Source organism: Lingula anatina, chromosome 3, assembly GCF_051362555.1.
Source record: "Lingula anatina isolate TDL-2025a chromosome 3, LinAna3.0, whole genome shotgun sequence".
Classification (NCBI taxonomy): domain Eukaryota; kingdom Metazoa; phylum Brachiopoda; class Lingulata; order Lingulida; family Lingulidae; genus Lingula; species Lingula anatina.
This window is the reverse complement of record NC_141769.1, coordinates 16960808-16975880: the sequence shown is the minus strand read 5'-3', so window position 1 is coordinate 16975880 and position 15073 is coordinate 16960808. Positions and strand designations below refer to the sequence as shown.

The following is a 15073-nucleotide window of genomic DNA, read 5'->3' as shown; positions in this document are numbered from 1 at the left end:
GGTCTTCCGGAAGACGGTCAGGTTATTAAGTTTATATTGACTGGTATCTATTTTTTTCTGTTGGAAGACCATACAAATGGAGGATGGATCAACATAAATACTTTGGAATACTGTCAGAAAATATCTCTGGGTTCGCTCCTGTTATTGACCATGGTACCTGTTGTGCATGATTAAAATTCAGTGTTGACTGACAGTGCTATTATAAGCATTATTTATTATTGCATCAAAATTGACAAAATGACCTATTTTGCATCTTTATTTTCTGTTTTTTGTCTGTACATTTGACAGCTTTGCTGCCTTGTTACTTTACCAAGTGAACATCCAATATTTTTATATCTTGCACTGATGAGACTTTTCCAACTTTTGTAGGATTTCCGACTTTTTCAGGGTCATTTGGGTCATTCTTGTGAATCATGTACCCTGGACCCACTGGCCAATTTTCCTACTTTTTCAGTGAGGACTGGGCTCCACAACTCAAAAGCAACGCCAATTGCGACGGAGCATAAACGTCTCTATCGCATAACTTGGGATTTACTCGCCCCATATAATAGCCTCGAAATAAAAGCTGATAGCGCTATTCGCAATTTGCAATGCTCTTGAGTTACAGAGCCCTGTTAATATTCAAAAATCTTTAACTGAAATAAAACCTGCAATATATATTTTAAAATTCACATGGGTTAAACCCACAAAAAATGGTGAGCTGGAAAAGTCACTGTAACTAAATAATATCAAAAAGAAAAAAATTCATCCATTTGATGTACCCCTTTTTTTCTGTTGCCAATTAAGTCTCGTGGCCTATTTTTAACAACAGTTATCAAGCTAAGTCTGAAAACAATACCCCTGTAAACTTTAACATTTTAGAGTTACCTAACATATTATCAATTCCCATGATTCACTTAAATTTTTTATGTCATTTATTAAAATACATATATAATCATTTTTAAGTTTAAAAAACAACCATTTGTACATTTCATAATATTATTATACCCAATCAAATATTCAATATACAACTTTTGATTCTCGGTTACATTTTTGACCATCACTCATTAAGTACTCTGCTTATAAAATGGCTCTAAGCATTCATGTACTCCTTTACCAAACAAGGTATAGCTGCCAATGTTCAGGGACTGAAGTCTACTCGAGTCCAGTTCTGCATCATAGGGTCTAGGGGCACCTGCTGTAGGCTGGTTATCCCCCTGGATGTGACTGTGGGGCAAGTTAAACACACTGGCCATGGTACATATCATGCCATACTTTGTCATTTTCTCATTCCCGCTCCAATGGAAAACGCCTGATAGTGCTTGCCCCTAATAATGAACAATATTAATTGACAAATATTAATAAATTACATAAAGACATGAATAAATTAGCCAACATGTTATATTTCAATAAGTATAATCAGCACTCTCATTTACTTCCTTGTTTAATATACTGTAACAGCATTATACAGCTTACTGAAAAAGCCAACATGTCTAATTTGAATTTATTCTGACCACAAACTGTGCCCATATGTGATCATTTAGGAAATATAGCCATGTTACTAATATGTACGTACCTCCAGTTTCTTTTCTAGCATCTGCCGAATTACTTTGGCCACATCTCTGGTATGTGTAGGGTGCCTCTGCTCATAGTCTGATACAACAAATGACTTGCTTGTGTCGGTTAACTTTGTGAATAATTCTGTGACTGCACTTTCTTTTATGAACTCTAGCTCTCCATACAGAATTGGCACACGGAGAATTCCAAAATCTGAAAAGAAGAAGGAATAAATGGACCTCTCTTAAAACATTTTGAAGCTCAATCAGTTCACCAGGCATTAACTTACAAATACATGTATTTGTAATAATTGAAGGGATAAAGAAAATATGGCAGATGCTAAAAAAAATAAAAAGAATGAAGATTCAATTTAATCAAAGAAATGAAATTATAATTATTGGCTTTGCCTAATATATACTAGAATGTTCCAAGTTTTCTTTTGTGCAAGAATATTCAGTCACTTTTTACTTGTGTCACCATTCATCCACCCATTACACTTTGCCCCCATAAATCACCATGCATCTCCTCTAACCCTTCCATCGCCACCCTCCATCCATTAGCTCAGTAAGGCTCCTGAACGCCTTAAAAAGCATTTCAGACTTGCCTCAAGTTTCAATTTCTGAAGCTGGTAGTTGTGCTTACCTTTATTACATTCCAACACAACTTTTTCTCCATCTAGCTTACTCTGGCCGTACTTGTTAAGTGGGTTGGGTTTTGCATCAACAGAGTAGGGAGGCGACTTCCCATCAAACACATAATCAGTGCTCATGTAAAGGAGCCAGGCATTGTTCTTCACTGAAAATATAGTAACCGTAATAACTCGACTTATTCAAACAATATGAATAAATATATTTCTCCAAAAATGTTATGTTAATAATACCTCAAAATTAAATCAAAAGATTTGAAATTTAGAGTGCATTCAGAACGGGGCACTTACAAATCCGGATAAAAGGATAAAACACAAAAATTAAAAGATCACTCAAGGCAAAACCATTTCATTATCTGTTTCATATTTTTTTATCACAGCATTTCTAATTTTAATGCTTCATGCGTAATTTTTATTTAATTTTATTTAATTTATTTTTATTTAATCACTTCAGGTTGGACTGCCGTCATGAGTGCACGCTTTTCTTGGTGGTGCTGAATTTTATGCCTTTGTGCCATAATTTTTATTGAATATCCATGAATCTCATAAATAATGAAAACAAATATAATACCAATGTTTCTGTTTACTTTTTAAAGTTTTAAATGGAATTTAAAAAATAAATGAAAAGCTGCTGATGGACAGTAGTACCTGCAACCTGGCAAAGATTCTTTGTCGCCATCACATTCAAGTTCTTGGTTTGTTCCTCCTGTTTCTCTACCATGTCTGGTCTTCTTTCAGCGGCAGAGTGGATGATGAAACTTGGCTGTAAAATAGCCAACAAAACACTGTAATGATGGTAACCAATTGCTACTGTGATTGAATATACAACGTAACTGGCATCTTCTAAAATGTTTAGTGTGCGGGTTTGCAGAATTGCAATACATTCGATTCATTGATGAATCTAGTACAAATAACTTTATTAACCTCTGGCACCATTTTCTAATATGAACACTTATTGTTTTAAAGTCATCACATTTAGCAACATTCAAATTAACCTTTTATCAGACAATCAAAATCCAAATTATGCAAGTTCCTACACAACAGCAAGGGCTGAATTATTATTATTATTATTATTATCATTATCATTATTATTATTATAAGCAGGTCAACAAACTTACTTTAAATTCATCCACCACTTTCTCTAAGGCCTGGGGATCTGTGAGATCAACCTTGCACAGTTTTCCCTTGGCTCGAGAGAATGCAAGACCTAAGGCCTCCCAAGTAGGGTCTTCTTCAAACAGTCTGTAGATTGCTCTACCAAGCAAGCCCGAGGCTCCTGTGATCAAAACTTTCTTCTCCATGCCCTTCTAAATTAAGGTTTGAAATCGTATTAATACATGTACAGTAAATGTGACTAAAGATCAAATTATCTTACACAGGATGTGGCAGGGTCACTGTAGGAGTTGCTTTCTTTGCTTCATTTAGTCAAAAACAAAACTTAGATGCCTTGGATAACATTAAATACCACACTCCACAGTAAATCGTTGGCTTGTTTCAGTTATACATGGTGAGCAGCTGCAGCTTTTTTTTCGCTAGACAAAGGTTACTAAAACCTGCATTAATGTACCTTGAGTCAGACAAAGTAGATCAACATATTTATATTATCTTGAAAGTAAAACATCAGCAGGGCGATTACCATGCAAGAACTGCACGATCAACAAGAAAGATTTGTGACATGGATTTGCGACTCGTTTTTCACCTATAAAACAAAATGTCATCCATTTTTATCATGAAAAGAGCTACATACCGTAATTTCAGATAATTCCAAGCAAATATTTTAAACCTTGGTGTGTTCTTTTGCAATTTATCCCAATCTATTTTAATAAGGTCCGGTTATTTTCAAAGGATCGGTCTGAAGCGGAAGTAGCCGGAAATTGAATACGTACAAAGCCAAATAATAAGTAGTTATTTATATAAGTATAACCATTTATAGCAATTTGAACATACTGCACCGTGAATAAACCATAAAAATGTATAGAAAACTTTTCTTTTAAAAAATTACACAGTACAAATATTTTGGACCAAATATTTTCGAATTTCATGAATACGAAAGTAATCTCTGCACCACGCACAGCAAACACAGTGACCCAATTCAAGCCAAAACAACAACGTGAAGCAGGGAGGTTGGAGTGGTGCAGGGGCTTCTAGTGTTGTGATACAGCATTAGGCGAAGGTTTGGAACCGACTTTTCTTCTTTGAAGGTAAGCCGTTCCAGATATGAATTTAGCATTAATAACTTTTGAAAACTGAGCCAAGTAACAACTTAACCCAGCTGAATTATGAATGTATAGTGAACTGTGCACAAAATTAAAAAAAATTAGGGTGCGCGTCTATATTTCATGGGGTCTGCTATTTCGAAGGTTCGCTGCTCTGAGGGTCCGCTATTCCGAAGTGACAGAAAGAGCAAAACATCACAAAGATAGAAAATTCTCCCAGGAGACTGTACACGACCAAATTGCAAAATAGAACAGGAGAGCATATGTCTACAGGCTACAAGAAGATCTTATTGATATGAACCATATCGTAACCTACATTGCACCAAATGTATTTTGCAGCCTGGAGTCATAATCTCAAAACTTTGTAACTAACAACAATTCATAAGAATTAACATGAATTTTTTAAATTGAGTAACACGACCTACAACATTTTTTTTTTCATGTTTTCCTGAGAAAATCCATTTTTATTAAAAGTGTGCCCCAATTTTGCAGCAAATACAATTCATTTAAGCAAGGACTTGTACTAATTACGGGGCCGTAGCAATAGTCCGAAGGTTCAATAGTCTGAAGGTTCATTGGTCCGAATGTTCACTACAGAACCTTCGGACCAATGAACCCTTGATTAAAAAACTGATGAAAATGTTACCGTTTTTTGGACCAAAGAACCTTCGGACTATCGAGACGCCCCCCCTAATTACAATAATTGCAATTTACACGTCCTTGGTTTAAGCTCAGCTATAACATCAATAAAGTTTTTTGGAATAGCAGACCTTCAGAATAATGGACATTTGGAATAGCAGACCCTCAAACCTTCGGAATGAAAGACCTTCGAAAGCTCCTTTAGTTTTCTGAAAAGGGAACCCTCTGAATAGTGGACCCTTTAGGGCTGCCACCCAAAAATTGATCGTCTACTATTTCAGCTTTGACCATGTCCACTGGGGATCAGGGCCAGTATGGTCAGTTTCTTCTGTCCAGGCTAGGAGAGTTCTATCAAGAGAGACTTCTGTGTGACTATGTGCTCAAGGTGAATGAAGAGAAGTTTGAGGTAAGTCATTAACATTGTCAAAATATATTAGCAATGTAAAATTTATGGAGAATTTTTAATTTATGTCATTGATCACGTTATTGGTGATACATTTATTCTTATAACGTTTGTACAAAAACAATATTCTGAACTTAGACTAAAATTTCAGTAATTGTTATGTTTATAATGTTTGTCTACCTTGTTCTTACTCTGAAATGTATCCTATCCAGGCTTTTGGCACCAAATCAATTTTTCTTTGTCAAAAAAGCAATTTCCCTTACATAGAAACATTGCAAGACCCATTCCCGCACTTAGATTTGATGTTTTGTACTCTTTCTAATTCATTATTCAGTTTTGGTCATACCATAGTCTGTGTGACACTTCAAAAGAAAATATCATTCAACATCAGATACTTTAGTAAGGGGCCATTCAGAATGAGGGACTAACTAGTCCGAAGGTGAAATATGGTCACCCACTACAAAGCTTGCTGTCTAGTCTGCTAATAAACACTATAAAGTCCCATGGGGAAGTATTCATTGACAAGTGATTGGCCATTTTTGACCCTCAGACTATTCACTAGTAGTCCCCTATTCTGAATGGGGCCTTAAAGGAATTTTATATTATATTTATGGTTTAACTATAATAATTTGTGCAGCTGGGTCATTTAGACATGAAAGTAAAACTTAAAGACATTTTCAAGTGTGTAATATACCTTTAATGAATTATTTGTTGAAGTATTTAAAGAATTTTTTTTCTTTTGTGAAAGGTTCACAAGGTAGTATTGGCAGGATGTAGCGACTACTTCAGGGCATTGTTCACACACGGAATGCGCGAGAGCAGGAGCAGCGTGCTGCAGCTTGATGGTCTTGACACAATGGCCATGAGACAACTCATCAATTTTGCTTACTCAGGGAAACTACACTTGAATTTAGACAACATAGAAAATGTTCTGTCAGTTGCAAGCTTTCTGCAGATGACATCTGCTATGGAACTTTGTTCATCGTTTCTAAAATCGAACATAACTTTCGATAACGCTGAAAAATTATCAGCTCTTGCCGAGACACATGGTTTGGTGAAAGTGAACCAGTATAAGAAAAAGTATATTCTGGATAATTTTTATGAGTTTTCACAAACAGAACAGTTTCTTAAGTTAGATGCCAAAACACTGGCTGATTACCTGGCGGATGATTCTTTGAAAACCACTACTGAGGCTAGATTGTTGAAGTGTGCTTTGAGATGGTATGATCATGACCCTGAAGCCAGGAAAAATGTTGCTCACAGTGTATTTGAAAAAATCAGGTTTACTTTAGATGGCTGGCCAACCATAGAGTATGCACAGGAAAGGGAGCCATTTAAATCAAACATTAATGGCTGCATGGAAATCCTGAACTATGCAAGCAATTACATGCAGAATGCATCAAGAAAACATCTCTACCAGTGCAACAGAACGCGCGTCCGCTACACACGCAAAACTTTGGTCCAAATAGGCGGGGAGCATCATATCATGTATTCCTACGGGGACGAACTTGCGGGAACACTGGTAGGTTACACCCATAATCACTACTTCCACCTGGACAATCAGCGATGGTTTCCTTTAGGAGTCGTCGGGACATTTGATTCCAGGTCTCACTGTGTTTTCATGGAGGTGAATGACTTTGGGATTCTCATCGGTGGGTATCTGTACTCCTGGGTGACCCTGCCTCAGGCTCAGAAGTTCCCCACAAATGAGGTGAAGCTGTTTGTGCCTGGGGGATTTGCCCTGTGGGATATGCCGTACATGTTGGAAGATAGGGCACATCATGCTGCAGTGCGCATTGGAGGTGGGTCGCAGATTGATCTTAGTATGCTCGTGCCATAAATATGGGGCCATCGTGATGTTTTATATCTTCTTATGTGAAAGTGATTTGTTGCCTATATGCTCGAGTTTTTGAAAGTTATACAAATTCAATTTCAAGATTCTTTGAAGTGGTAGATGTGTGGCTCAAAATAAGAAAAGAAAAAAATTTAATGAAAAATATCAAGATTAAATTGTTTAAAACTACTGTAACAGTACTGTTTGAAAAAAGGGAAAATTTTGGATGATCTTTTTGTTGCACTTACCATTCGTTTGTTTCTAATTCTTTCAGACTTTCTGTATGTAGCAGGAGGAATGGGCCATGATGCTTTTTTGTCATCAGTAGAGAGATTCAACATGAGAGAAGAGGTGTGGGAATATGTGACGTCTCTTCCCTCATCTTTAATTGACCATGCTGCTGCCGAGTGTCAGAACAAAGTAAGGAATTTATGAGTCTTACACTCTGTGACACTCACCCCATATGCCAGTAGAATTGAAGTGGGGCTTGCAAAATTGTATTCTTTTACCTGACATTGTTTCAGCTTTTTGCTAGTGGGCGCTGGTGTCCCAAACAGTAAAAAGTGATTGCATCAAATGCATTGGGTAGTTTATACCATTTTCTTAAACTGTACTCGTCAACATGATGTTTATCTCACCTTTTTTTTTTAGATAAAAGGCTAAATCAGGAATACATATCCAATTAGGGACCATTGCCATACCCTATCGTACTAGCAGGATCGATCTATCTCCGAGAGGCTTTTCACTAAGTAGCATTTACTTTAAACATGCATGAAAGTTAATAACCTCCCTAGCAGCTTAAGTGTGCATGACAGACATTTAAGCCGCCTAAACTGAGTGCAATTTAGTGAGAATCCCCTCAGAGTTAGATCAACCCTGCTTGTGTGATAGGTTTGTGGGAACCCAGTCTTATTTTCTTATCTTTTCATCTCCAGATGTATGTCAGTGGTGGGATAGAAGGTAACAGTGATGTTGGAACAGACAAGGTGCAAGTGTATGATCCAGAGACCAACAGGTGGAGTACAGCCAACAAAATGTTGACAGGTTGGTGCTGCGATGAACTTTTGCTGAAGTTTTGATTTGTCTGTCTAAAATAATGACATGTTTGAAAATATTAACCCTAATGCTTACAATAAATAAAATATACTGGGGACAATAAAGAATGAAACCAATGGACAAACAAGGAGATAAGTAAACCAACTAATGACTGAATGAAAATTCATTGATGACAAAAACCTTTTTACAATCAATAACTTTGGAAGATAATATGTGAAACATTTTAGATGCAAGTTCCCTAGTACTTGATAACAAAATGATATAAATGCTTCATAAATGAAAATTATCGAATACAAGCCGAAAAACTTTCATACCGTTAGCTTATGGCCAACCTGGACATGGGCCTTCATCAGACTGATGTGAGCAGATGTTGTTACTCACTGACTGCTAGGTGGTATAGCGGCCAGGACCTTCTTATAAATGTCAGCTGACGATATGAAAGTTTTTGTCTTGTGTTTGATAATTGTCATCCAACTACCAAGCTAATGGTCATTTTTGCTGATATAAATGCTTTGCAGGCAGGTTGGGCCATACAATGACCAAGGTTGGAGACAGGCTTATAGTGTGTGGGGGTCGTATGGATGATCAATCCCCGAGGTGCCTGATCACGGTGGAAGCTTACAGCCCTAGTACTAACCAGTGGACTTATATTTCACCACTCAGAAATGATACAAGTTATATGGCAGCTGTTGGTGAGTGGCAGCCATGCCCTCCTCTCTCTCTCTCTCTCTCTCTCTCTCTCTCATTCAAAAACTTCAATGAGTGGACTGTTAAGAATTTATATAGGGCCAAAGCAGATTAATAATTTGGCCTAAAAGTTAAGTTAGACTTATGGTCTAAAATTATTTTGGGAAAATGGTACTTGGTGAAAGTCTCTAGAATCCATATCAGAATTTTGTGGCTTTCTACCCAGAATCTTTTTGACTAACTGTGAGAGACATGCATATCAAGTAAACAGGCCCTTGTTCACATTTCAGTGCTGGAGGAAAAGCTGCTGATTCTTGGAGGTGTTAACTCTGTACAGGATCACCTTCAGTCCATCCAACAGTACGATCCAGAGCTGGACAAGTGGACACTGTATGGTTCCTTACCAACACCTTTAGGGAGTAAGTATGACTGGGTTCCCATACCCAGATCAGTCTAACAGGATCGATCCATCTCCAAGGTTTTTTTTTTTTTTTTTGCTAAATTGTTTTCAGCCTAAGTGCTAAACAATAATTAATTACCCGCTAGCAACTTAGTAGGCATGACAGACATCTTAGCTGTTTAAGTTGATTGCAGTTTAGGGAGAATCCCCTTTGAGATAGATCAATCCACAGTTAGGACGATAGGGTCTGGAAATGGTCCCTATCACTCCACACTTCGTGCTTTAGAATGCATGGTTACACTCACAATGTACCAAGCAGAATGCACCCGAGCAAACATGCATGTGCATGTATTCACATGCACATACAAAAAGGGATACACACATACATGCAAGGATACTCGAACACAAACAGGGACACAAGTGAGCATGGATGTGCACACACAAAGCTACTCGTACAAAGAAGCAGGTGCACATACACGTACAAACACATATGCACACACATGTTCACACAGCATGACAGTGGCCAAGAATAGTCTTTGATTGTTGGTCTACTATTCTCCAGGCTTTGGTTGTTGTGCACTTACTGTGAAAATGACAGAGAATGGCCAGGAGGACACTGACAGTGTAATGGATGCTTATAATGTGTGGCCAAGGTAAGTAGAGACAGACAGACTGATTTCTTTGTAAATATGGAATAATTTGATTTAACTTTTTATATTTCCCCCACAATTTTGTTATATATTGTCATTTTCTACAAAAAATGAGAACTCTTGGTTATAGCTTTTTGTAGAGCTTGTCAAGCACAACACTGGAGGTAGTGTCCCTTTTTTTATGTACAGACACAGATGTGTCTGTACATATAGCCGTCATCTGCGTCTGTCGTCGCCGTCGCCGTCGCCGTTGGCGTGCACTTTAACCGTAAACACGATAAGTGAAAAACCGTTTTACCTTTAGGCTTGAAAGTTACAGAACTGATGAATATTCATAATACGCCGGTCAAGTTCGAAAATCAGCATGATCGGGCCATTTTTAGGGAAGTTATGCAGTTTTTTCACTTTTTTCAGCATATATGCAACACCGTAAACACGATAAGTGGAATATTGTTTTACCTTTTGGCTTGAAACTTACAGAACTGATGAATATTCATAATCCGCAGGTCAAGTTCGAAAATCAGCATGATCGGGTCATTTTTAGGGAAGTTATGCTTTTTTTTCACTTTTTTCAGCATATATGTAATACCGTAAACACGATAAGTGGAAAACGGTTTTACCTTTTGGTTTGAAACTTACAGAATGATGAGTATTTATAATATGCAGGTCAAGTTCGAAAATCAGCATGATAGAGCCACTTTTATGGAAGTTATGCTGTTTTTTCATTTTTTTCAGCATATATGCAACACTGATAACACAATATAAGAAAAACAGATAGGCCAATTGTCATTGTACTCACAGGAGTGGTCAATCTTACTAAAACATAGCTTGAGTATGAAAATCAGCATAATCAGGCCATTATTTTAGAAGTTATGCTGTTTTTTCATATTTCCTCAGATTCAATTCTTAGGCATGTTAACAGTCTCATTATTTAACTAATAAGATACGTAAAAGTGTTTGTTTGATATTTCCTGCATCTTTACAACATTGTCAGTTGATTATGTAAAAATGATGGTAAACTTAATGTTGTGTATTGTGTAATGAAGTGTCAAAAATGGAAATAAACTCATATCATTGCAGTTTGTCAGATTCAATCATCCACTATGTTCAGAATCTCAGAATGGAGGAAATTGGACATTTAACACTGTTCTATTGATATTTTTCCCATCTCATCAATTTTCTTAGTTGGTCATATAAAATGGCAACAAACTGTTTATTTTGTTTTATGTTTAAAAAATGTTAAAAATGGAAATAAACCCATTTCAGAACAGTGCTGTCTTGTTTACATTTTGGCATTTTTAAGATGTGACTTTGAAGTTCTTTGGTCCTGAAGACCTTTGCTAGTCACATTTTCTGAATATCCATGATACTAATATTTTATGATTAAAAATTGATGGTCATTATGCTGTTAAACATTATGTAATATTGCATCACAATTTGAAGAAACACCTATTTTGGGCACTGCTCCCATGATGACCATTTAAGGAAAATCATGTCACTTACTGTTCTCAAACTTACAGGAAAGAAACATGGGACTAAAATATAGCTTCAATAGGCAATGCAGTCTGTTTGGTAAATTTTTCTAACAATTAAACAGTTTTTTTGTGAAAATTTGATTTTTCACTTATGGCATTTTCAGGGTGTGACTTAGAACCTCCACAGGCTTGAAGACCCATGCTAGTCACATTTTCTGAGTATTCATTATACATATATTTTATTATTAAAAATTGATGGTCATTATGCTGTTAACCATTATGTAATGTTGCATCAAAATAGAAGAAAACACAATTTTTGGTGCTGCTGCCATGATGACCATTATGGGAAAACCATGTTACTTATGACTGTCAAACTTTCAAAAAAGAAACACAGGACTAAAATGCAGCCTGAGTTGGAAAAGCAGTCTAATTGGCTTCTTTTTCTGGAAGTTATACATTTTAGTAAAATATTCATTATTATCTTTTTGGCATATTCATTGTGGGACTCGGAGCTCCCATGGAATGGTAATCAAATTTTCTACATGTCCATGCTATTTATAGTCAATAATAAAAAATTGGTGATAATTATTCTATAGTTTATTATGTAATGTTACATCAAAATTGACAAAAATCTTTTTACACTGCTACTGCAAACATTATGAAAAGAAAACTGTTACTTATTATTATTTTTAACATACAAGTATGATTTTTAGGATTGGCATGCAGTTCAAATTAGAAAGCCAGGTCAATTGGTCAATTCTTTTATTATTGAATCCATGCAATTTTGTGTGAAATTTCCATTTTTCTCATTCTGACACTTTCTAAGTATAAACTTGAACTCTGATGGGCCTGAAGCCTTATCCTTTTACTTTCGTCGGTGTTACCTGTTGTGTATAGTTAAAATTTTATGTTGACTGTGCAGTAAAACATGTATTATTGCATCAGAATTGGTAGTCTCCTATTTTGTGCATTATTGTTTTGTGCTTTTCTTAAGATGTGACTTATGGGCCTGAAAGACCTTTGAGAGGGTCAGTCTGTTAATATCCCTTGGGTATCACTTAGCTAATTTCTGAGTTATAAAGTCATTTGCCTAATTGATAGACCATTAAATGAGATTACATAAAGCACACTTGTTGATATTTCCTTGTAAACTCCCAAAAGTGAAGCTCTCTGCTAGATTAATAATAAGGAAGCAGTGATAATTATGCAGGTTATTATATATATACCGGTATATAATATATTATATATATATTTATATATAATCGAAGATTAAAAGTTTGAATAGCAGCTTCATTGGAATTATATTTACCTCAGGCTCTGCCAAGGAGGTTATATTTTCACCCCTGTTTGTCTGTCATCAACATAACTCAAAAAGTTAGTGACCGATTTTGCTGAAATTTTTAGGAACTGTCAGAATTGGGCCAAAGAGGATAATGATTAGTTTTTAGTGGTGGTCTGGCTCAATAATCAATCAATAATCAATAATAATCAACAATTGCTGCCTTGGAAGAGGTCTGCACTCTCTGTGGTTTTCTAGTTTTGTTATGTTTTCCTTTACAATTTTTTCTCAAATACTTGCATTTGCGACTTTTTAACTCTCATCCACTCGAGGCTCTACACATTTTCTGTATTTCCACATAAGCAATTGTATTGTTTTTTATGTCTTTAAACATTATATAATATTATTTTATGCACTATCATCATTTTTCAAATATTGAGACTTTCATCATGTGACTTTGGTCTCTCATGGTCCTGAAGCTGTAATCTTATTGAAGGGGTGGATTGAGACCATCTTCTGGGTCTTCCGGAAGACGGTCAGGTTATTAAGTTTATATTGACTGGTATCTATTTTTTTCTGTTGGAAGACCATCAAAATGGAGGATGGATCAACATAGATACTTTGGAATGCTGTCAGAAAATATCCCTGGGTTTGCTCCTGTTATTGACCATGTTACCTGTTGTGCATGATTAAAATTCAGTGTTGACTGACAGTGTATTATAAGCATTATTTATTATTGCATCAAAATTGACAATATGACCTATTTTGCATCTTTATTTACTGTTTACTGTCTGTACATTTGACAGCTTTGCTGCCTTGTTTTTTTTTTTTTTTTCCATACGAATGCGCTTACTACAGCTGGTGCTACAATACCCAGAGGTGGTATCGCCTCTCTGATTATCTAGTCAGTATCTTTAGAGTTAAATCATTTATTTCAAAAACAATGTAACGTGATGTTCAAAGGGTAATTGTTTTCTCATTTTTTTCCAGTGGCTCAGAACCAGGAAGTGATGAGGAGGATCATGAGGTCCAGGATGCTATAGCTGTCTTAAACCTTCAGAATGGACTTTAGCCATAATCACACACAGAGACAACCCTCCAGCAGAGTAAAAATATCACCATTAGAGAACAGTTTAGTCCAGTCTGTGGTGACTTACCACTGCCACAAATGTTTTGCTGGGAGACTAAAGATAAACTTTTTAATTTTTCATAATTTAGAATGACAAAAAATGAATAATTTACTTTTCAATTTTCTATAATTGAAAAGTAAAGTAAAAACAAAGTTGAAAAAGAGAACATAATTTTAAGTTAGAAATGATTTTAAAACTCCTTGGAAAGTTATTTTGATATTGCACATAAAAAGTAAAATTAATTTTATTGTGTTAAGTATATTAAGATCAAAAGCAGCCGATTGCTATCATGATATCCCATTGTGCTTTGTTATTTGACTGCCCCCCTCACCCCAAGAATGTTTCCATGCATGCATAGTGAAGTTTTGAAAGTAGAAAGTATGTGAGTACGCAATGGTTTTTGTGTCATAAATATATGTCAGTGACATATGTACTCATTAATATGTATCCATCACGTAATCGTAGTTTAGGTAGTTTATTCAATTATTGACCTTTGTTGAGGTCACCTCTTGGCTAATTTCAACCATGAGCAGGGACAATTGGCTGATGTTTGAATTTCCTTCGTGAAAAAGGTAAGCACAAAAGATAAGTCCCCGTCTTTTCCCTTTGCTTTTCTGGACCATTCCATTCTCACTTACTCGGAAACACAGGATAACACTTCTACTGGGGTTATAAATTTCATGTTTCTCCTTCAATTCCTAGACTATCAGATAAGTATGTTTTGCACTACTCTGATCAGCACATGAAATTGTTTTCTAAGAGAACTAAATTTTATCCTGACTGGCACTTCAAATGGTGTTTAGCTATTAAGCAAACAAGACCTGCAAATCTGGTCATTGATAAAACCGCATGTGAAGGCTGGTCTTCTTACCATCTTATGACAACATAGAGGAGCTTGGGAGGTGTGACTCCAACATCACAATATCTCCTTATAAGACCTTGGGCCTTGTTGTCCAGACTATGTTGTTTCTTCTGCTGACTCTGTGTCCTCAGGGGTGAGGGGTCTCAACAGCTCCTCAGCTAGTTCCCTCAGCTGCTCAATCAACACCTTCTCTGTCACACTGTTCAACACCTCTTCTGCAAGAGACATGGGATGTGGTTGTTTTGCTTCCTCCACTAGCA

The 15073-nt window shown here is 36.2% G+C and overlaps 2 protein-coding genes across 3 annotated transcripts; one reads left to right on the top strand and one right to left on the bottom strand.

Annotated features, from left to right (window-relative positions):
* Positions 1–242: 242 nt before the first annotated feature.
* On the bottom strand, positions 243–4081 carry LOC106158552 (methionine adenosyltransferase 2 subunit beta). 2 transcript variants are annotated; one of them, XM_013534606.2, is made up of 6 exons: positions 3930–4081; positions 3301–3489; positions 2831–2945; positions 2179–2331; positions 1556–1749; positions 243–1307 (listed from the first exon to the last, which is right to left on the bottom strand). In XM_013534606.2, exons 2-6 carry the CDS (start codon positions 3481–3483, stop codon positions 1047–1049), a joined length of 906 nt encoding a protein of 301 aa, XP_013390060.2. In that variant the 5' UTR covers positions 3484–3489; positions 3930–4081; the 3' UTR covers positions 243–1046. The 2 variants fall into 2 exon arrangements, with proteins under 2 accessions (XP_013390060.2, XP_013390068.2); XM_013534614.2 differs by having other exon boundaries at positions 3301–3486; positions 3930–4079.
* A 172-nt stretch (positions 4082–4253) lies between these two features.
* Positions 4254–14415, top strand: LOC106166472 (kelch-like protein 26). Its single transcript, XM_013545042.2, has 9 exons — positions 4254–4383; positions 5319–5443; positions 6189–7242; positions 7549–7694; positions 8210–8318; positions 8849–9022; positions 9308–9436; positions 9980–10070; positions 13812–14415. The coding sequence occupies exons 2-9, from the start codon at positions 5327–5329 to the stop codon at positions 13891–13893; spliced, it is 1902 nt and encodes a 633-aa protein (XP_013400496.2). The 5' UTR covers positions 4254–4383; positions 5319–5326; the 3' UTR covers positions 13894–14415.
* The last annotated feature ends 658 nt before the right edge of the window (positions 14416–15073 follow it).